At 42.8% G+C, this 22,401-nt stretch overlaps 1 protein-coding gene across 2 annotated transcripts in view; it reads left to right on the top strand.

The window, feature by feature from the left end:
- Positions 1–22,401, top strand: part of LOC140493488 (potassium voltage-gated channel subfamily KQT member 1) — a 690,303-nt gene that overhangs the window by 492,485 nt on the left and 175,417 nt on the right. For both annotated transcript variants that reach the window (XM_072591973.1, XM_072591974.1), the window contains 2 exons: positions 3,989–4,035; positions 7,451–7,512. In XM_072591973.1, coding sequence (XP_072448074.1) covers positions 3,989–4,035; positions 7,451–7,512 — 109 coding nt within the window. The remainder of the gene's footprint in view (positions 1–3,988; positions 4,036–7,450; positions 7,513–22,401) is intronic.

Raw genomic sequence — 22,401 nt, 5'->3', positions numbered from 1 at the left:
AAAGCTCTCAATATCAATTAATTCTTCTGAGCACAAAGGACTGAATTGCTGGTAATTCTGAAGATGCAGCATGTCATAGAGTCATACAACACCCCGCACCTACTCTTCTGATCGTGCCATCACCAACACCACCTCCCATCCCCTACCCAACATCCCACCATCCCGCTAAAATTACACAAGGGTTAAAGAGGCTTTGGGTGACTGCCTGCCCTCGGACCAATTAAAACTCTGAAGTGACCAAGGTCCCATTTAGATCTTTCGCCTCTCATCCATGTCCTCTACCCTAGGAAAAAAACCTTGGCTATTCACCCTATCCATGCCCCTTATGATTTTATAAACCTCTATAAGGTCATCCCTCAGCTTCCGATGCTCCAACGAAAATCACCCTAGCCTATTCAGCATCTCCCTACAGCTCAAGCCCTCCAATGCCCACAGCCTCCTTGTAAATATTTTATGAACTCTTTGAAGTTTCACACCATCCTTCCTATAGCAGGGAGACCAGAATTGAATGCAGTATTCCAAAAGTGGCCTCACCAAGGTCCTCTACAGCCATATCATGACCTAACAACTCATATATTCAAGACACTGACAAATGAAGGCAAAAGACCAAATGCCCTCTTCACCACCCTGTCTGCCTTCACCTCCACTTTCAAGGAAATGCTTCTGCGCCCCTAGGTCCCTCTGTTTAGCAACACTCCCCTGGGCCCTATAATTAACTGTATAAGTCCTGCCAGATCCTTACCAAAATGCAATACCTTACATTTATCAAAATTAAACTCCATCTGCCACCCCTCGGCCCTTTGGCTCATCTGATCAAGAGATAAACCGTCTTCACTGTCCACTACACCTCCAGTTTTGGTGTCATCTGCAAACTTACTAATCAACCCTCCTATATTCACATCCAAATCATTTGTATAAATAATGAAAAAGGCATGTTGGACCAAAGGGTCTGTTTCTGTGCTATATATAACTCAATGACTCTGTGTCCCTGGTTCTAGACTCCACAACCACAGGTAACATCCTCCCTGAGTCGAGTCTGTCCAGCCTTGGTAGAAGCTTATATGTTTCGATCAGGCACCTTCCTACCCTTTTAAACTCTAGTGAGAAAAAGCCCAGCCAAACCAATCTCTGTTCGTATGACCATCCTCCCATCCATGGTGTTAACCTAGCGAACTTCCGCTGTTCTCCCTCTGTGGCATGCATGTTCTTTTTGAGGTTGCACACAAAACCCCAGGTGAAGTCTTGCCAAAGCCCAGTAAACTGCCATAAGATTCCCCTATTTCTGAACTGGGATAGGCTCCCATTGAAGGCCAATATGCCACTTGCCTTGCTAATTTTTGCTGCACCGGCCTGTCTACTTACTTTGACTGGTTTTTATAAAAATACCCAGAGCCCTCTGTACATCCGTACTTACCAAAATATCACTATTTAAATAATACTCATTCTTTTTGGTTTTCACACCATATAACTTCACCCTTCGCCACAGTGTACTGCATTTGCCATGTTTTTGCCCAATCACTCAACTTGTCTAAATCACCTTGCAGCCTCCTTACACCCTCATCACAGCTCACATCGAGTTTTTGTCAACAGAAAACTAGGAAATGTTGCATTTGTTTCCCTCATCCAAGTCATTTATATTTATTATGAATAACTGTGGCCCAAGCACTACCAAGCACTAATCCTTGTGGTACCATACTCGTCACTACCTATTGGTCAGGAAACAATCCATTTGTTCCTATTGTCTGTTTCCAGTCTATAAACCAATTTTCAATCCATGCCGTTACATTATCCCCTATCCCATGTGCTTTAACATTACCCACTAACCTCTTATTGAGGGACCTTAGCAAAACCTTTCTGAAAATCCAAATACATCAAACTCACTGGTTCTCCCTTATCTATTCTACTAATTCCATCCTCAAAAAACTCCAGTAGGTTTATTCACCTAGGGTTTCCCTTTCATAAATCCAAGATGACTTGGGCCAATCACATTAATGCTTTCTAAATGTTCTGTTCTCACATCTCTTTTCTGCCTGTGAGCTTCTTACCTTTCTGAATTTTATTTCTATCCTTGTTTCTCCTTCCTCCAAGGGCAGCACGGTGGCACAGTGGTTAGCACTGCCGCCTCACAGCGCCAGAGACCTGGGTTCAATTCCCACCTCAGGCGACTGTCTGTGTGGAGTTTGCACATTCTCCCCAGTGTCTGCGTGGGTTTCCTCCGGGTGCTCCGGTTTCCTCCCACAGTCCAAAGATGTGCAGGTCAGGTGAATTGGCCATGCTAAATTGCCCGTAGTGTTAGGTTAGGGGTATGGGTGGGTTGCGCTTCGGTGGGGCGGTGTGGACTTGTTGGGCCGAAGGGCCTGTTTCCACACTGTAAGTAATCTAATCTAATCTAATCTAATCTCCCTTGCTCAGGTTCCTATCCCCCTACCATTCCAGTTAAAGGCCTTTTGACAGCATAACCCCTCACCCTTTCCCAGGGATTGCCCGCTTGGTGTCTGAGTCTGGACAACTTTTTGTTGGGTCACATAAAGTCCTGTCTGATTGGCTGGCAGCTCCCTGAAGTGGGACTTCCACCATAGGTAGAAAGGAGCACTTGCAGTCATGTCATGGTGCTTAGTGTCAAGTACCTGTGGAGGCAAGTTAGCCCCTCTGACTTTTCATCTGGAAGGGTGGGTATGCGTGTGAGGTGACTGCAGAGCTCCTGTTAAATCTAGGCCCACACACATAAAAGCTTTTGGCTATCATAGTTTGATAACTTATTAAACAATAGAAGGATACGGATCGTTGAAATGAAGACAGTTTTAGTATAGAAGGGCAAAATTTATCAGCATAGGCTTGGAAGGCCAAAGGGCCTGTTCCTGTGCTGTATTGTTCTTTGTTCTGACTGAACACTACCCCAAAATAATTAGCAAATGGTTCTGCATGGTTTCCTAAAAGCCATTTGCATACATTTCAATTCATTTAACTCATGAGAGGTCGACTAGAGTTTGAAATACTTTGCTTTGTGATAAATGCATTTTAGTTCCATTAATCAAATTGTGCACAAGTTGCCACTCTGGAGTATGTCAATAATACTGAGGCATTTTAAAAAATTCATGTCTTAAAATATTGCTGTTTTCACTGGATAATGGCAGATCATCTGTCCTGTGAAATCACAGGATGTTTCTTTTTGTGGTCGACGGTCTGGATCCTTGGATCACAGGCTAAACAGTAAGGGGTCTTCCATTTAAAGGGTGATAAGAGGAAAGTGTTCTTTCAGAAGGGTGATCTTGGAAATTCTCCTCCCTAAAGGTTCATTCAATATATTCAAGGTTGAGTTGGAAAAATGTATTTGGTATATGAGGAAGAATGGAGCAGCAAAATGGAGTTAAGGCTATAATTACATTAGCGATAGCTTGATGGGTGAATGCCTTGTCCTGCTTCAATCTCATATATTTTGAAGTGGCTTGCAAATTGTTTAAAAGGGAAAAAAAAAGTCTGAGAGGCAAAAACACTTTAAAACTAGCATAAATTTGGGGTTGCATCTGAATCATTACCAAATGGGGCGGCATGGTGGCTCAGTGGCTAGCATTGCTGCCTCACAGCACCAGGGACCCAGGTTCGATTCCAGCCTTGGGCGACTACCTGTGTGGAGTTTGCATATTCTCCCTGTATCTGCGTGGGTGTGCTCTGGTTTTCTCCCACAGTCCAAAGATGTGCAGGTCAGGTGAATTGGCCATGCTAAATTGCCCCACAGTATTAGGTGCATTAGTCAGAGGGAAATGGGTCTGGGTGGGTTACTCTTCGGACGGTCGGTATGGACGTGTTGGGCCAAAGGGCCTGTTTCCACACCATAGGTAATCTAATCCAAATGGAAAATCCTGTTAGAATGTATCTGTTTCTTATTAATATTGTATCTCTTAACTTATAATCATGTAAAATAACACGTATGCAACTCTTATTTGTTTGCTGAATTAATTGTTAATTCTATTTTTATCTTATTTCCTAGACTAGACCAGTCCTTAGGAAAACCAACCATGTTCCTCTCTGTCTCAGGTAACTTTACTAACCAATTAATACAATCTGACAAATGGGTTCAAACTGATCTCCAGTTTGGAAAGGTTTTATGCCTCACCCTCATTCAATGTCTCAGGGTTACGTAAGTGACCAGATAAGGTATACAGGGCAGAGAGCTCTCATGTTACATTACAGTCTGCTGGCTTAGCTGATCACAGCCAAGACACAACATACTGACTGTAATAATTTACATTTCCAGAACGTTGTTAACATCCTTCTTGTCTGCTCTGCCCGAAGACAGGTCCTTGACTTTTTGTCTGCTGATGATTCATCTGGGGTTAGTTTTCTTGGCAACTTCTTGTTCGTGGTAGTTTGCCAATCGCCTTCTACTCACAGGGGCAGGGCAAGGAGGCAGGCTCCAGGCCTACCTCAGCTGGAATGAGAATCAAACCCATGCTCTTGGCGCTAATATGAACCACATGTTAATCATCGAGCCAACTGAGCTAACGACTCCCCAACCCCCTTCACATAACACAATGTCTTAGAGTGCCTCACAGTGATGAAAGAAAATAACAATGCACCAAACAATGGTGGAAGTCCTATTAGAAGCAGAAGGTGAAAGTCCTAGTCATAGAGTCATAGAGATGTACAGCACAGAAACAGACTCTTCGGTCTAACTTGTCCATGCTGACCGGATATCCCAACCTAATCTAGTCCCATTTGCCAGCACTCGGCCCATTTCCCTCTAAACCCTTCCTATTCATATATACCCATCCAGATGCCTTTTAAATGCTGTAATTGTACCAGCCTCCACCACTTCCTCTGGCAGCTCATTCCAAACATGCACAACACTCTGCATGAAAAAGTTGCCCCTTAGGTCCCTTTCAAATCTTTCCCCTCTTCACCCTTAACTTTTGCCTTCTAGTTCTGGACTCCCCTTCCTGGGGAAAATACCTTGTCTATTTATCCTATCCATGCCCCTCATGATTTTAAATAGAAGGCAGGTTTTAAGGAGGCTTTTGAGAAATGGAAGTGGGATAGTGTAGTGATTGGATCGAAGTTGGCTAGGTGGATCTTGTTGAGTATGAGATCCCTGATTGGGATTGTTGATTTGGATCAATGAGGGAGCCCAGGCCGACAGATTAAAAGCTGGAGTCTCCGAGTGTCTCCTCGCTTTCGTGACTGGCTGTGAGCTGGCTGGTCAGAGTCCACGCACAGTGCACATGTAAATAAAAGGTGACTTGGTGATAGGATACCAGCCTCTGTGCAGTTATTTCAGATAGCTAGGAATGGATGGGCTTGAAGAGGCACTACCACAGAGTAGAGTCAAGGCAGCTGAAGATGCAGGGAGTGAAGAGCCCATGGTGGGAAGGAAGCACGACGTAGTGCAGAATGGAGGACAGACAACAAAGTTTTAGTTGGGTTGCAATAAGCAAAGACACTGTAGAATCCCTACAGTGTGGAAACAGGCCCTTCAGCCCAACAAGTCCACACTGACCCTCTGAAGAGTATCCCACCCAGACTCATTCTCCTATATTTACCCCTGACTAATGCACCTAACCTACACATTCCTGAACACAGTGAGCAATTTAGCATAGCCAGTTCACCTAACCTGCACATCTTTGGATTGTGGAAGGAAAGCAGAGCAACCAGAGGAAACCCGCACCGACAAGGGGAAAATGTGCAAACTCCACACAGACCTGAAGCTGGAATTGAACCCAGGTCCCTGGTGCTAAGAGACGGCAGTGCTAACCCCTGAGCTACCATGCCACCCCAGATAGGGTGGTTTCTCATTCATTGAGGAAGAATTGTACTGCTGTCTCTTGAGACTGCTGGATGTAAACAAAGTACTAAATGCCTCCCCGGTCCAGAATGAGCTAGAAACTGAGGTGGGGATTATTTTCTTCCTTTGCTGTAGAATGCTTTTCGTGGGGTCTCTAGTAGAGAGAAGAGAAAGCAATTGGTAGGGGCTTTTTGTTCAAGCTTGAAATCTTGGGTCCGGCGAGAATTCAGAACAGGACAGGGTGAGCTAGCAGATGTGGAGTGTAGGTGATGATCCAGGGAACACTGTTGGGACACGCTTGGAGACTGGAAGTTGCTATGACCAGCTTGTATAGGCTTGTATAGGCTGTCGTCCTATACAAGACCAACTTGTATCAGCATTCAGTTCTGTATGATGATTGTTGTTTGGGCGGTGTATCAGAAGTGGAATCAAATGTCAGCCAATAGACCACGCTGTCAGGAAGGGAAGAGAGGTGAAAATAGCTGTGATTGAAAGGAGAGGAATGGAAAGGAGCCTCCAATCCACGGTTTAAATTTGGGGTGGAATCTAGTAGAGGTTGACCAAGCAAAAAATGTGACTTTGGGCTGTACAGTGCCTGCCCAAGATCCTTGAACTTGTTGTACTGATGTAGACAGAACGCAGGACTTACTGGCACTGACATTAGATTAGATTACTTACAGTGTGGAAACAGGCCCTTCGGCCCAACAAGTCCACACCGCCACGCCGAAGCGTAACCCACCCATACCCCTACATCTATATCTACATCTACCCCTTACCTAACACTACGGGCAATTTAGCATGGCCAATTCACCTGACCTGCACATCTTTGGACTGTGGGAGGAAACCGGAGCACCCGGAGGAAACCCACGCAGACACGGGGAGAACGTGCAAACTCCACACAGTCAGTCGCCTGAGGCGGGAATTGAACCCGGGTCTCCGGCGCTGCGAGGCAGCAGTGCTAACCACTGTGCCACCGTGCCGCCCACAAACCTAACAGTTTCATTTAGACAAGCTACAGAAAAGCTGCATTGAAAATGGTCCACTATTACAGTTCAAAGTGTGTGTTATGAGGATGCAGAAATGTAGAAAAACTGTTTTAGCGTCAGGTCTGTGCTGCACTTGGCCCTTCAGTCCATGCAAAATATGGAGAATACATTATCCCCCAGCACTGACTCCTTTCTCCACTGAATATGACAGAAAAAAATTCTCAGATAGGATATTCACTCAAGCCACTTAAGTATGTTTTTATTCCTGATATGCTTTGATTTGCTCAAAATTAGACAGTATTTGGTTGACCTTATCTGACCTCATCAAGAACAAAATGCAGATTTAATTCATTTCTCGAGGGTAGATAGACAGTTTTACATCTTACCCAGTTCTTTCTTTATTAAGAGGTTAGAAACATGCATGAATTATAAAACCAAAGATGTAGCAACCCATTGCAGCCTGAAAGCTAATCTCATTTGCAATAAGGGCCATTTGGTCTGGAAGAAAGATCACTTCAAATGTGAATTTGTTACTTTAATGAGCTTTGCGGTGCTTTTGATACTGCTTATTTTTGTCAGTCCTAAAAATATTTAAACAAGTGTATCGTAGCCATTTTCTGTAAAATCATTTTAAATATACAGCCACAAATAATGAGTTAATCCTCCTTCTCATGGTGTATTTCAGAAAAAAGCCAGGACAGGGGAAAGAACACAATCGGGGCAAGACTTAATAGAGTAGAGGAGAAGGTAAGACTGCTTTACAGTTCACACTGCACGAGGTTGTAAACACTGATCTGGCTGCTTGAGTTTGTGAAATCTTGATGCTGAACAGGAATTGCAGTTTTACGGGCATTCTGATGAATTTGACAAGGGCGCACATCCAGTTTGCTTTAATGTTTATATGGGGTATGGTAGTTTGCAAAAGGGCTATTGTGACAGTGCAGCATCCACATTCAACTCTCCTGTGGGCCTAATTGCAGCCTGGTGACATAGGAAAGGAGAGAAACAAAGCAAGCCATTGCTGTATCCCTTGCCCTTCCAAGCGAGTGAATCATTATTGCATGCCCCACTCTCTCAGCCACAGTTGCTTGCATCACCTGAATGAGGAACTTGATCGTCTCACATTGATTCCAAAAAGATGCTTTGAAAGTCCATCCGTGTATAGGCTTCAGCAATCTGAAACAATGAAATTTGAAAGGTATGGTGATTGTTATAATGGCTGTGCCGGTGTAATGAGTTTACCAGGGGAACGTGAATTGTTTGCACCACATTATGGCATGTTGGACGTGAGTATGGGCAGTGTTTCCTGGGACTCCAGGCTGTGTTCTCCTGCTCCTGTAGACTTTGGCAGCTCTGTGCAGTATGGCTCTTTTATATGTCAATCATCTAATGTTCGCTGACTCACAACCGAGCAATGCTTACAAGAGGGCAGGAAGTATAGAATAATGAGTGACGGATATGTCAAATTTATTGCAAGGTTATAATCCTAGCTTGGGATGCAGCTGATCAGGAAGTGTAGCACCTGTCCACATACTGAGCCAGAAATACGAGACAAGGATTTGATTTAGCTGTTGACCTATGTTTGCACGTATAGCTTCAGCAACCAAGATAGAGAGAGGATAACAAAAATAAATAGATTTGTGCTCTGGACTATTAGTCCTATATTCGAGAGTGTGGTGCTGGAAAAGCACAGCAGGTCAGGCAACATCTGAGGAACAGGAGAATCAACGTTACGGGTATAAGCCCTTCATAAGCTCTTTCCTGGTGCAGGGTTTACACCGGAAATGTCGACTCCCCTGCTCCTCGGATGCTGCCTGACTGGCTGTGTGTTTCCAGAACCACACTCTCAACTCTGATCTCCAGCATCTGCAGTCCTCACTTTCTCCTATTAGTCCTATTGTTAACGTGGAGGAATTTTTCAGAATCACAGGCCATTATCAAAGTCTCAAGAAGAGCAGACAGCACAGCAGGTTGTTAAATGGAATAGTCCTCTCAATTCCATCCATTGGAAATTAGTGGAAAGAAAATTGCTTGCAGAAAATTGAAGAAAATTGACAGGTAGCACTGACCTGATTGTGCGATTGCAGCACCCATTGTATTCAAGATGCTGCTTGGGCGCTTTGCAAAGTTTTGGCTCGATCATCAGGGCTTACTCATAAAGAATGAGAACTGGTATGGTTAGCAGCCCGACATTGTGCGGTCAGAGTGAGTTAACAGTTCGAGGAGAGTTGTTTACAACCTTAAGAACAATCAATGCAGAGCATCAGTTATTCAATGCAGATCTTGGCCTGTGTAACAAGACTACATGTTTTCATTCCTTTTTGTTTAAAATTGTGGAGATGTTACATGAAATGCAAAATAAAGAGTTGCATGTTACATCATTTTGCTTTGCAATTTGAAAATCTTTAGACTTCTGTCAGTGTCCTTTGAGTACATGCTACCACTTTATTGTTATCAGATGTGACTTCAAAGACTAGAAATTTTCAGTACAGACTCGGGGACTTCCAGCTCTACAGAATCTCAGTTCTAAAAAGAAATCACAATTATTGTTCTCCCTGCGATTTCTCAGAACGTCAAAGCTTTGTGGTTCCAAACTGTGTTTGTGGGTGAATTCCAAAGTCAGTGGAAATTCCCCCAAGTATGCTGCCCCTGTATTCATTAACCAGTTTCCCCTCATTTAGACTGCACTGAATCTCACTGAGTATGCACCTAACAACCAACATCGGAGCCTAAATTGCAGTTTGTTGTGCTTTCATATTTTCATCCTTTGCTGTCCCTATTGACATTTATGTGTGCATGTCTGAGTGCGGGCTGTGTTAAGTATCCCCCGAACGAGTTTGCCAACTTTTCCAAACAAACACGTAATGCAAGAAAACATTGAAATCTGGAAATAAGGCAGAACCTTCCATCATGCAGTCTACATTCCTTGTCAGGTACAAAAGGTGCTTCCACTTGGTTGTGAGACTTCACTCGTGTATTGTTATTTTCAGCTCATTACGTATCCATGCACTAGTAGTTGTGGTGAGGGTAGGCAGGAGGTCCTGGTCCCTACAGTTAGCTCTTGGAGTCAGTGGGTTCAGTGCCATATTTAAATGGTGCCCAGACAGCAGCTCACTCACAGCGAACCAAAAGCATCACATTTGCTTGTGTTTGCCACTATCTACCCTCACCCACCCTCGCCCCTCTCCCACCACCACCATATCCAAAGGTATGACAGACATGACGGGCGATGGCCTCTCATAAAGCATTACCCAACAGCAGACAGAAGTGCAGGGTTCACTTCTCCCAGCCACCTGTATGTATGAGATGCTAGTTGTGATCCAATGGCAAGGAGAGATCTGCTTTGCACTTACTTTGCAGCTCTCCCACTTGCACCACCCAAAATCTCTGCCTCATGGCAACTCCAAATGCCATTCATTATCATCTTCACTGTGGCTCCTGATCTTGCAGGGATCTCAATGTTACGGGGTCTGGGTCATGAAGCAACATTGTTGTCTTGTTTGCTTCATCATAGAGAGATGAACACACCTTAGAATGGTGCTCATGCAGTTAACTCATTGTCACATGGTCCTCAGAGAACCCCTAAGCCTCCTATTGTTGTGGAATTCCCAATGAGGCCATCCATGAACTCTGTCTGAGTCTGCAACTCCCACACATTGTGCCTGTCTTGCCACTATTACACTATTACAGCTACTCCCTAACACTCTCAGTGTAGTCCTTCAGACCCAACCATTGACATTACTGACCCTGCTGGTTAAGAACAATAATCGAGCACCATAGAAACATAGAAAGTAGATGCGGAACGAGGTCTTCCACAGCTGTTTAAGCCTACTATGGCATTCATTACTATCATCCAACCTGTTCTGCTTTTCTTCTGTATCCTTTGATCCCTTTTGTCCCAAGTGCAATGTTGTGGCCTCAACTGCTTTCTGTGGTTAACGAATTCCACTGGCTCAGTGTTCGCTGAGTGTCTCTGAAACCTTTCCTGTCTGTAGATGCACCATTCAAATTCAGATACAATCTTTTAACCCTATTCTGGTTATCCTTCCTACCCTTGGTCAGCCTTTATCCCCTGCACCCTTTACACTCCATCCTCCATGCCGACTAGATTGTCTGTCATTACTTCACATCGATGACACTGCAGAAAGAGCACGATGCAGTGACCACTCACTCCAAAGTCCTGGACAATGACTACCAGGCATGGTTCTGAAGGCCCAGTACTGCTTATTTGCACAACAGGAACTTTCTTCTGGTAAGCTGGCCTTCTAATGAGGATATATGACACATAAATACATGCGTTTACCCTGCCTCAACCCATCTTTAATGTTTGGGGAATTTAATTACAAAAAAAAACGTTATCCTAACATCAGGATTCTGAATTTTGCCCATTCAAGCAGTTAAGTTCCCTCATTTGTCTTGCTTCCTGCTCCCAGGATCCACCCTTTAAAATCTTAAACACGGGGGGCACATTGTGATTTATGCCCTTGAGTAAGTAATCCAGTCAGTCCCACTCCTTTACTGTATCCCCATCAACCCTCCAACTTCCCTTTAAATCAATTCATTCTTGGAGATCTCCTCCATTTCAGGCGGTGCCTTCCACACCATAGCGCCCAGTTACATGAAAATAAAATTGTACTCACTTCCCACACATTTGCAATTATTTGAAAAGTAACGATACCAATGAAAGTCAAATGGAAGCTCTCTTACCCTTGCAATACAGTCAGTTCTTCTATTATGCAATGGTTGCATTGTTGTGCAACCCAGTGTTATATAAAAATCATGCTTTAGAAATGGTGTTTAAAGTGTTGCGATGCAATTGCATTACAGCCAATACACATTTTAAAAGTTTGCGCTTTAGTAACAGTGTCCCCCAATTCGTCAATCGCGTTATAGCGAATTTGCATTAACAAAACGCATGTTATAGCAGAAGTATTGGTGTCATTTAGTGCCACCCATAAAGATCACACAAGAAGCATGTAATGAGGAAAGTCCCACCAAGATCACAGGCTGCAGTGTGTGGAAGAGACTTATCACATGCAATGCATAGATGAGAAAGGGGACTTAGTTGCATGGGGCTCCACCAGGAACGTAATAATATTCTATACAATCTTATGCAGTCGTTTACTGTTGGATTCTTGAAAGCACCATAAGTTTTAAGGATGTCATGTATATGAAGACGTTATTGGAGAGGTGTCACCTATATGAGAGCACCATTTCACAAAACCCCTTTCAGTGTTTCTGAATAAAGCATGTAATTTTTCTTTTGAAGTAGTTACCTGTAGAAATGTATAATTGGATAGACAACAGAGATCTTGTCCATCTGGTTTTATCAGGAAATATCCTTTATTGACAAGGTGCTTTGAAGTGTTTATTCTGTACTATTAGAGTTGTGATATGTAGAGTGTTGGAAATGCACAAACTTGGCTTTCTGCCTTTGAGCACAACTATGCTTTTTTATTGTTCTGACGTGTTTATTGTCCTTCTATCTCTATATCTCTTTTCCTTTCTCCCCATGCCACCTCTCTCACTGACTATTCATGTGCCCTCTCTCTTTTTCTCTGGCTTCCTGACATGTCATAGGAGGGATCTCTTTTCTCCGATATATATCAGCAGGTGCACTGCTCTTTCTGCCTGAGGTTTGACATCAGCCCAGCAGCTCTAGGAATATTGCAGATTTTGTTTTCAATTTGAAATGAAAAATAAAGCAAAGCACAAAGTGATGGAGAAGTCTGGGGAAGTTGGTCTTGTGAGAATCTCTGTGCAGATTCTAGTCCTCCATTACTGTGCATTGTTGATTTAGATGCTCAATCATCGTTGTAAATCTTCTGATTATGACTGTGCAAGTAAACACACAATTGTTGTCTTTATTCTTTACTACATGCAACTACTTCCTCGTACAGTGAGATATTAGAAGAAAAACTTCAATTTTTTTTCCACTTCTTCCTGTACACTCTGCACGAGAAACCTATTCAGAAATTTGGTCAGTTGGAAGTCACTTGTCTGGAGAGTTTCCTTGTTCGGTTAATAGGCTCCCCTTTGTTTTTTCCTGTGAAACTGTTATTGTCTAGCCCTTAACTTACCAAACACTAATACATTCTTACTGCATAAAGCTGTGTTGATCTCTATCTCCATTGTGTAATAGAAGAACTGATATTTTAAGAACAGATGATGCAATGGTTGCTCATGGTCAGAATTGTGCAGTGTAACATGACAAGGTGATCAGTATATTATGAATGATAGGACGTTTGTTTTGAGGAGCAGCCTCACGTAGTCTCTTATCATTGATGCTCACGTGAGCAGCACCCTTGTGTGATTGACACCATCAGAAGGAAGTTGTGAAAGTGGAAAGGGTTCAGAAAAGATTTACAAGGATATTGCCAGGATTGGAAGGTTTGAGCTATCGGGAGAGGCTGAATAGGCTGGGGCTGTTTTCCCTGGAGCGTCGGGGGCTGAAGGGTGACCCTCAGGTTTATAAATTCATGAGGGGCTTGGATAGGATAAATAGACAAGGTCTTTTCCCTGGAGATAGGGGAGTCCAGAACTAGAGGGCCTAGGTTTAGGGTGATAGGGGAAAGATTTAAAAGGGACCCTAAGGGGCAACTTTTTCATGCAGAGGATGGTGCCTATATGGAATGAGCTGCCAGAGGAAGTGGTGGAGGCTGGTACAATTCCAACATTTAAAAGACACCGGGATGGAAAAAATGAATAGGAAGGATTTAGAGGGATTTGGGTTAAGTGCTGACAAATGGGATTGGATTAGATTAGGATATCTGGCCAGCATGAACAACTAGATTGAAGGGTCTGTTTCCATGCTGTACATCTCAATGTCTTTATGATTCCATGTAGAATGGGCAGTCTATCCTCCAGCAGTGTGCTGAAGTGAACAATTTGTCCATCACATCACATAATCATTTGAAAATCTTTATTTAAAACCTCCATTTCAGAGTACTTTTATAGCTAGTAAAGAAAATTGAAGACACGTACAAATGTTGGAGTACTGCTATGACTTTGCTCCACATGCATTCACAGTACTGTCCTGAAGATTTAATCCATCACACCTGAAGACTGCAAAGCAATCTGAAATGATTGGTAATCCTAGTTGAGCAGCATATCATTACCACTATTCAAAGATATGGATTAATTCGTAAGCAATACCACAACGTAGCGCTGGATGAATGCCTATCTTCGAACAGCATTACTCATTGATTTTACATGGGAAGTGGTGTCTGTGTAGGAGGTCACACACCTATCAGCCAAGAAAACCTGTAATAGAGTGTAAAAACCTCTTTGAAAGCCAAGTACAGCAAACATTTTGTTAACCGACATCTATGGGACCAGGAGTGTGCCAATTGATCAACTATTCCAGTTGGTCAAGAGGTCCACATAATCAATGTCAAAACACACATTAAGTAATACAAACATAATGCAGGGGGTATATGCATCACTGTTATACTTTACTTACAATCTAAATCATGTAAATTATAACTTAACACCAGACAGTCTTCTCACTTACACACTCAGCTGACTACTTGGACTTTGTGGACTTCACAATAATACCATAAATGTACGGTATTTGAGGTATATATAATTTTCGCTAGTTTGTCAACAGTGCCAGTCCATAAGGTGCCGGTTAAAACAAAGTTTGCTGCAATTAATTTTTCAGCTTAGCTCCAAGCTCAGTTCAAAGTGAATACTGTGGCCCACTGCATTCCAGATTGAGCAAAGGCCACTGTTTCCCTTTTCCTCCGCACACTCTGCCTGTGTCAAATGGAGGCTCAATTTTGCATTACTCTGAGTTTGAGTCTTCCTCTTAAAACAAATCAACGAACTGAATTTTTCAACAGACTGAGTTTTTGACATGTAGTAGCGCACACTTGGAGTCGTTGATGAGCTGATGGCCTTTCTATACTAACAATCCACATTTAACATGGACATTTAGCATGCCGAGACTGCCCGCCTGCCTCCCTAACCTGGCGATCTGGATCAGGATTCATTTTTGTCATGGTCGCACCTGCCAGTGCTCCTCTGCTGGCAGAAGTGGTTTCCTTCTCTGCAGGAATCCTCATGGTAGTAGGAACAAACATGGCAATCTAGAATGCCAGCCAATGTTGACCAAAGGCCTTGAGAAACAGATCAACCTCAAAAAACTGATACCTCAAGAATGGACTGGATTATAAACCTACGATTGGAGAATGAGATGGAATATGTTAAGGACCAGAACAAACCTTGTCAAAACATATCAAGGAAATAACCTAGACCCAGCTTTTATCTAAGTTAAAGACAAAGTGTACTTTGTTCCAAATGTGATTTGATTGGTCCACCACTAAGCTTTAAGCAAAGTACACTTTATTCTTACAACACAGTTAAAATACAAACAAAAAAAAATGAATTGGCATAACTTTATCTCTCTGAAAATACTTAACAAAATAATATATTATTTAAAAACTAATCCTCGACTGTACCAATATAGCAACATCCCATAAACACAGAAAAGGCAAAACAAATTTCTCTCATGTGCTATCTCCCCCAGTACAGGAGAAAGTAACGTTGAAAGAAACAACCTCGCAGCAGAGAGAGAGAGAGAACCCATCACCTTGCTCAGTAGCAGCAGAAACTTTCTCACTAACTGAAAGCAAAACTAAAACCCTGGGTCTGTGTGAGCCTGACCCCGTCCATTCATGCTTCCTCTGTCTAATTTTAAAAAACTCACTCAGGGAGCTCAAAGCAGTTTGCCCACTGCTTCTGCAGCAGACATTCCCGCGCCACCTTTTTCCAATAGAAATAGCACAGATTAAATCTCTTTCAAAGTCTAGTACTGTCACAAATAGCACGGTTTGACTTTGGCAAAGTGTAGTGCCTTAGCGAAGTAAGATGATTTGTTAAAAGTCCAAACAGGTCTTCGATGTTAAAGCTAGAATCAATCAGCAACTATTAACAGTTATTTAAGGCTTATTAACTGTGAAGTTGAATCTTATATATATAGAACTATTATTTAAATGTAAGAATTTCTAACATATCCTGAATTGGTATACCATCATATTTTGATTTTTGCAATTCTTCCCGCAAAATTTCATGATTGTACTTCTGTTTATCCAGCACAAATGAAGGAATGCCACACATAACTAACTACAGCTTAAGTTACAAGGCTGTGTAATCGGTTTATAAACAGGACTTGTATTGTCAGTTTTTTTTTCCTGGGATCTTGGCTGGTGAGGTGCTGATTCAGCTAGTTTACATCTCAATGTCAGCCAACAAGGTAGTTTTCTACAAAGCCACATATGTCTCTGTAGCTCAATATGCGAAATAACATAATTCTATCTCACTCATTTTTAAATAGCAACAAACACAGCTCCCAGTAACAGAATATCTGTTATCTCACCAATCCCAAAAGCAAAAGACGCCTCCAGTTAAACTGAACTAAAGGATCATGGGTGTTCTCCAGATATTTATTAATTTGTGAAAACAACATAATGAAGATTTATAAAACAACACCTTTACCAAATTGGTGCACAGCCATGACATTTGTAGAGTGCATTTCACTATAGTACATCCGTGAAAAAGGTTCAATCCAAGGAGCGATTTTCACTGGGCTGGACGTAAAACTGACCTTACACCCCATCCAATATTACTCCTCATTGACTTCAATCCAAAGTAAATTCATTTTCTTTGCAAAACAACAGATTGAGTCATGCCCACCCACTACCCATCTATCAAGTTGAGTTAAAAATATTCCCTTTGCTTATTTTTAAAAATCTTTCAAATTTTCAATGTTCAATGTATACTTGCAATGTTCTGCATGTATTCCACCTTTGTTCAGTTCATTTTGAGACCATCCCCACCCCCTAACTACTGAGGCTTTACCTTCTGTTAAACAGATATCTCTTTCCTATAATTACCTTTATTTAACCTTTTCCTAAACAGCTCTCTTCCTCAGGTGCCTTTGATTCCTTGTTTGCTATTCTTTACAGTTGTACGTTATAAGGTGCTGACTGGCAATTATGCCTCTAACCTCACTTCGGAGATTTGCAAATAGAATCAAGGCTTGACTCTTCATTGCATAATTGAGGTGCTGCCTTTCAGATGTGATGTGAAACTACCCTTTCAAGTGGATATAGTGCCGCTTAAAGAAGGACAATGACGTTCTCCCAGTATCCTGACCAACTTTCATTCTTTAACCAACACTGTAGTTTGTAGGCAGTGGTGCCAGCCATGAACCTTGCCTCTAAAGCAATAAAAAAAATCTGTGCATGAGAAGGGATCGAACTTGTTAGCTGGACTTGTGTCGAGTGAGCTGAAATGGGAGTCCTGCTTTTCTTCACCCACAGCTGGGGTCAATTGCCTCCAGCACTAGGCCACCACAGTTAACTGAGTTCACATCACTGACTTCTTACTCTGGATTTTGAAGTCTTAATTATTAGGCAACCACCTGATGAAGGAGCAGTGTTCCAAAAGCTGGTGCTTCCAAATAAACCTGTTGGAGTATAACCTGACGTTGTGTAATTTTTAACTTTGCACACCCCAGTCCAACACTGGCACCTCCAAATCATAGTGATTAGGTTAATAAAAATGAGGATTTGCTCTGTAAGTGACCTCAAACATGTCCTTCCTCTTTGTCAGTGGGACACTCAGTCTCTCATTGTCATGCCACAAGCTGCTCCCTTATGCTCTTTTTCTCAAAGCTGTGGATAAATAGTGGAAACAGAAATGCTTTGTCAGATTCTACATATTAATTTGTTGATTTGCCAGACATTGAAGTAAATACTACTTTTACACTGCAATGTTTGTGCCAATAAGTGACACCCACTCCAGAAGCCAAATGAAAACAAAACCCTGTCAATCTGCCTCCATTAAGTGACTCACTGCAGGTCTGAATGAGTGTTTTCAGACTTGGGAAAGGGACCCTTGCAGTTATTGAAGTACTCCCTGGAAAGTGCTTAGACAAAAACAGTGCCAGCCAAACTTTATACTTAGTAGTGGAAGAATCTGTAAGTAACATTCAGCGGAAACAAGCAGATTCTAAGTTAACTAATGGAGAAAAGAACAGAAACTAAATGCAAACTGAATAGAAATTTAATCATCTTGGACTCTCAGTTTGAAAAGCTGAAGAAGAGTTATACCTGAAGTGTTGACTTGTCCACCTCCTGACGCTGCCTGGTTTGCTGTGTTCTTCAGCCCCATGCTTGTCTACTTTGTTTTCCAGCATCCACAGCGTTTTTGGCACCATTCACATCCATCAAGCAAGAATAATATTCAGCAATACCAAGCTTCTAAAGGAGAGCTCTGCTCATGGGGGCATAGCTTCATGACCATGGATCATAACCCCAAATAGAACATAGAAAACTACAGCACAGAACAGGCCCTTTGGCCCACAATGTTGTGCCAAGGATTAATCCTAAAACAAAATAAAATAACTTAACCTACGCACCCCTCAATTCACTGCTGTCCATGTGCATGTCCAGCAATCGCTTAAATGTCCCTCATGACTCTGCTTCCACCATCACCACTGGCAATGCATTCCATGCATTCACAACTCTCTGCGTAAAGAACCTTCCTCTGACGTCCCCTCTACCTTTCTCCTAATATCTTAAAACTATGACCCCTCGTGCCAGTCAATCCTGCCCTGGGGAAAAGTCTCTGGCTATTGACTCTATCCATGCCTCTCATTATCTTGTATACCTTAATCTGGTCACCTCTCTTCCTCCTTCTCTTCAGAGAGAAAAGTCCAAGCTTTGTCAACCTCTCTTCATAAGGCAAGCTCTCCAGTCCAGGCAGCATCCTGGTAAACTTTCTTTGCACCTTCTCCAAAGCCTCTGTATCTTTCCTATAGTAGGGCGATCAGAACTGAACACAATATTCCAAGTGTGGTCTCACCAGGGACTTATGGAGCTGTAGCAAAACCTCGCGGCTCTTAAACTCAATCCCCCTGTTAATGAAAGCCAAAGCATCATATACTTTCTTAACAACCCTATCCATTGGGTGGCAACTTGAAGGGATCTATGTACTTGCACACCCAGATCCCACTGTTCCTCCACACTGCCAAGAATCCTGTCTTTAATCCTATATTCAATATTCGAGTTTGACCTTCCAAAATGCATCACTTCACAGTCTGAACAACAAAATGATTCTCTCTCATCCTGGAATGCTGGAATTCAGTCACAATCAAAGGCAATCTGAACAAGTGAATCTCAACCAATTTGTGAAACAAAGAATCTTGAAAGTTAAAACTGAAAGAAGTGCGGATCCTGTACATCAGAAATAAAAACAGGAATTGCCAGAAAAACTCAGCAGGTCTGGCAGCATCTGTGGAAAGAAATCAGAGTTAAGCTTTCGGGTTGAGTGACCCTTCCATCTTGAAAGTAACTGTTCAACTGCGACATTAACATTGTTGGTAACCCCCACAGCAACATCTGCAGAGTTCCACTATTTCTCAGTTCACAAACAATCTTGAGACTGATCTGTCGATCTCTTTTTAAAAAGTTCACCTTTTTAGACTTGCAAACAGATTAGAAATAAAAAGTATGTATGTTGTGTGACTGATTCTTCCCCTATTTAGTCATGAATGAACTCGCTTTCTATTAACTCAGAAAAGCCTGGTTAAATTGGCTCCTTTTAACAGCAGGAGAAAATGAGGACTGCAGATGCTGGAGATCAGAGCTGAAAAAATGTGTTGCTGGAAAAGCGCAGCAGGTCAGGCAGCGTCCAAGGACCCTTCCTGAAGAAGGGCTCATGCCCGAAACGGCGATTGTCCTGCTCCTTGGATGCTGCCTGACCTGCTGCACTTTTCCAGCAACACATTTTCAGCTCTTTCTAACAGCATAAATTCATTTGAGTCTGGGAGGAAGGCATCCACATGGGATAGCAGATATTCTTAATTTAAGGTTGGTATAAGACCATAAGACCATAAGACATAGGAGTGGAAGTAAGGCCATTCGGCCCATCGAGTCCACTCCGCCATTCAATCATGGCTGATGCGCATTTCAGCTCCACTTGCCAGCGTTCTCCCCGTAGCCCTTAATTCCTCGAGACAACAAGAACCTATCAATCTCGGCCTTGAAGACATTTAGCGTCCCGGCTTCCACTGCACTCCGTGGCAATGAATTCCACAGGCCCACCACTCTCTGGCTGAAGAAATGTCTCCGCATTTCCGTTCTGAAATGACCCCCTCTAATTCTAAGGCTGTGTCCACGGGTCCTAGTCTCCTCGCCTAACAGAAACAATTTTCTAGCATCCACCTTTTCAAAGCCATGTATTATTTTGTACGTCTCTATTAGATCTCCCCTTAATCTTCTAAACTCCAACGAATACAACCCCAGTATCCTCAGCCGTTCCTCATATGCTAGACCTGTCATTCCAGGGATCATCCGTGTGAATCTCCGCTGGACACGTTCCAGTGCCAGTATGTCCTTCCTGAGGTGTGGGGACCAAAACTGGACACAGTACTCCAAATGGGGCCTAACCAGAGCTTTATAAAGTCTTAGTAGTACATCTCTGCTTTTATATTCCAACCCTCTTGAGATAAGAGACAACATTGCATTCGCTTTCTTAATCACAGACTCAACCTGCATGTTTACCTTTAGAGAATCCTCGACTAGCACTCCCAGATCCCTTTGTGCTTTGGCTTTATTAAGTTTCTCACCATTTAGAAAGTAGTCCATTCCTATATTCTTTTTGCCAAAGTGCAAGACCTCGCACTTGCTCACGTTAAATTCCATCAGCCATTTCCTGGACCACTCTCCCAACCTGTCTAGATCCTTCTGTAGTCTCCCCACTTCCTCAGTACTACCTGCCTGTCTACCTAACTTTGTATCATCGGCAAACTTCGCTAGAATGCCCCCGGTTCCCTCATCCAAATCATTAATATATAATGCGAACAGCTGTGGCCCCAGCACCGAACCCTGCGGGACACCGCTCGTCACCGGCTGCCATTCTGAAAAAGAACCTTTTATCCCAACTCTCTGCCTTCTGTTAGATAGCCAATCCTCAATCCATCCCAGCAGCTCACCTCGAACACCATGGGCCCTCACCTTGCTCAGCAGTCTCCCGTGTGGCACCTTATCAAAGGCCTTTTGAAAGTCCAGATAGACCACATCCACTGGGTTCCCCTGGTCTAACCTACTTGTTACCTCTTCAAAAAATTCCAACAGGTTTGTCAGGCATGACCTCCCTTTACTAAATCCATGTTGACTTGTTCTAATCAGACTCTGCTCTTCCAAGAATTTAGAAACCTCATCCTTAATGATGGATTCTAGAATTTTACCAACAACCGAGGTTAAGCTGATTGGCCTATAATTTTCCATCTTTTGCCTTGATCCTTTCTTGAACAAGGGGGTTACTACAGCCATCTTCCAATCGTCCGGGACCTTTCCTGACTCCAGTGACTCTTGAAAGATCTCAACCAATGCCTCTGCTATTTCCTCAGCAACCTCTCTCAGAACTCTAGGGTGTATCCCATCGGGGCCAGGAGATTTATCAATTTTAAGACTTTTTAACTTTTCTAGCACTATCTCTTTCGTAATGGCAACCATACTCAACTCAGCCCGGTGACACCCTTTAATTTTTGGGATATTACTCCTGTCTTCCACTGTGAAAACTGACGCAAAGTACTTGTTAAGTTCTCCTGCTATTTCCTTATCTCCCATCACTAGGCTCCCTGCATCAGTTTGAAGTGGCCCAATGTCTACTTTTGCCTGTCGTTTGTTTCTTATGTACTGAAAGAAACTTTTACTATTATTTCTAATATTAGTATGAGCAACCGAGGGATAGGTAAATAAAACCAGGGAGCTAGTTCCTCCTGACTCCACCCATGGGCTTAACAATTTTGGGTATCCTTAACAAACTGGGAAACCTCCTCTGGGATCTGGGTGTAACAATGCTGACTGGAGCTGTCATTTGTGGTTCTCAGTGAGCTGCAACTAGTGAGCTTCATACTTTGGCTGTTAGATTGCCATTGTTCAATTTGGTATCACGTGGTCTCCATAGATAAAGTGCTCAGATAAATGTAATTCAAGATAATGAAATGGAAAATGTGTCAAAGCTTTTCAGTGTTCTGCTTCAGCCACAGGAGGATGCTCTGTAATGTAGACACTATTCTGATCGTATGTTATGATAAGGGGGCCTGCTCCCATTCTCTCTGTCTTTAGGAGTCTGACAGCTGATTAACACAGAGCCCCAACCGTTCCTTTGACTTTTCTTTCCTCCTATTCTGAACGCACAGCCCGGAATTTTCTCGAGCCTTTCAGTGCACGTCCACTGTCAATCACATATGGCCCCAAGCTCTCTAGGCCTGGTTCTTTGATTGCAGATATTATTAAGGTGGAAGCTTAGCTCAAATCAAATCAAGTTCTGTAAAGGAAGAGTCAGACATGACTGGCCCCAGAATGGAAACTATATGTGGCAACACAAAGAGAGAGAGAGAGGTTTCCTGGTTGGTGGATGTGTGGGCTCAGCACAGAACTGAATGACTTCTAAACCTTCATTCCTTACCTGTTGCTCAATGGGGTTGGACATAATACACCTGATCCTGGTAGGCCTCAAATTTTAAGCATCTGCCTTAGTAATCTCAAGATCACTGTCCCAGCAGCAACTTTTCTGTCTCCTTTTCATGGCTGCCTCCTGAAATAGTTTCTGTCATGTAAG

The sequence above is a fragment of the Chiloscyllium punctatum genome, chromosome 22 (assembly GCF_047496795.1).
Source record: "Chiloscyllium punctatum isolate Juve2018m chromosome 22, sChiPun1.3, whole genome shotgun sequence".
Classification (NCBI taxonomy): Eukaryota; Metazoa; Chordata; class Chondrichthyes; order Orectolobiformes; family Hemiscylliidae; genus Chiloscyllium; species Chiloscyllium punctatum.
The sequence above is the reverse complement of the archived record's forward strand: the minus strand, read 5'-3'. Positions and strand labels throughout refer to the sequence as shown.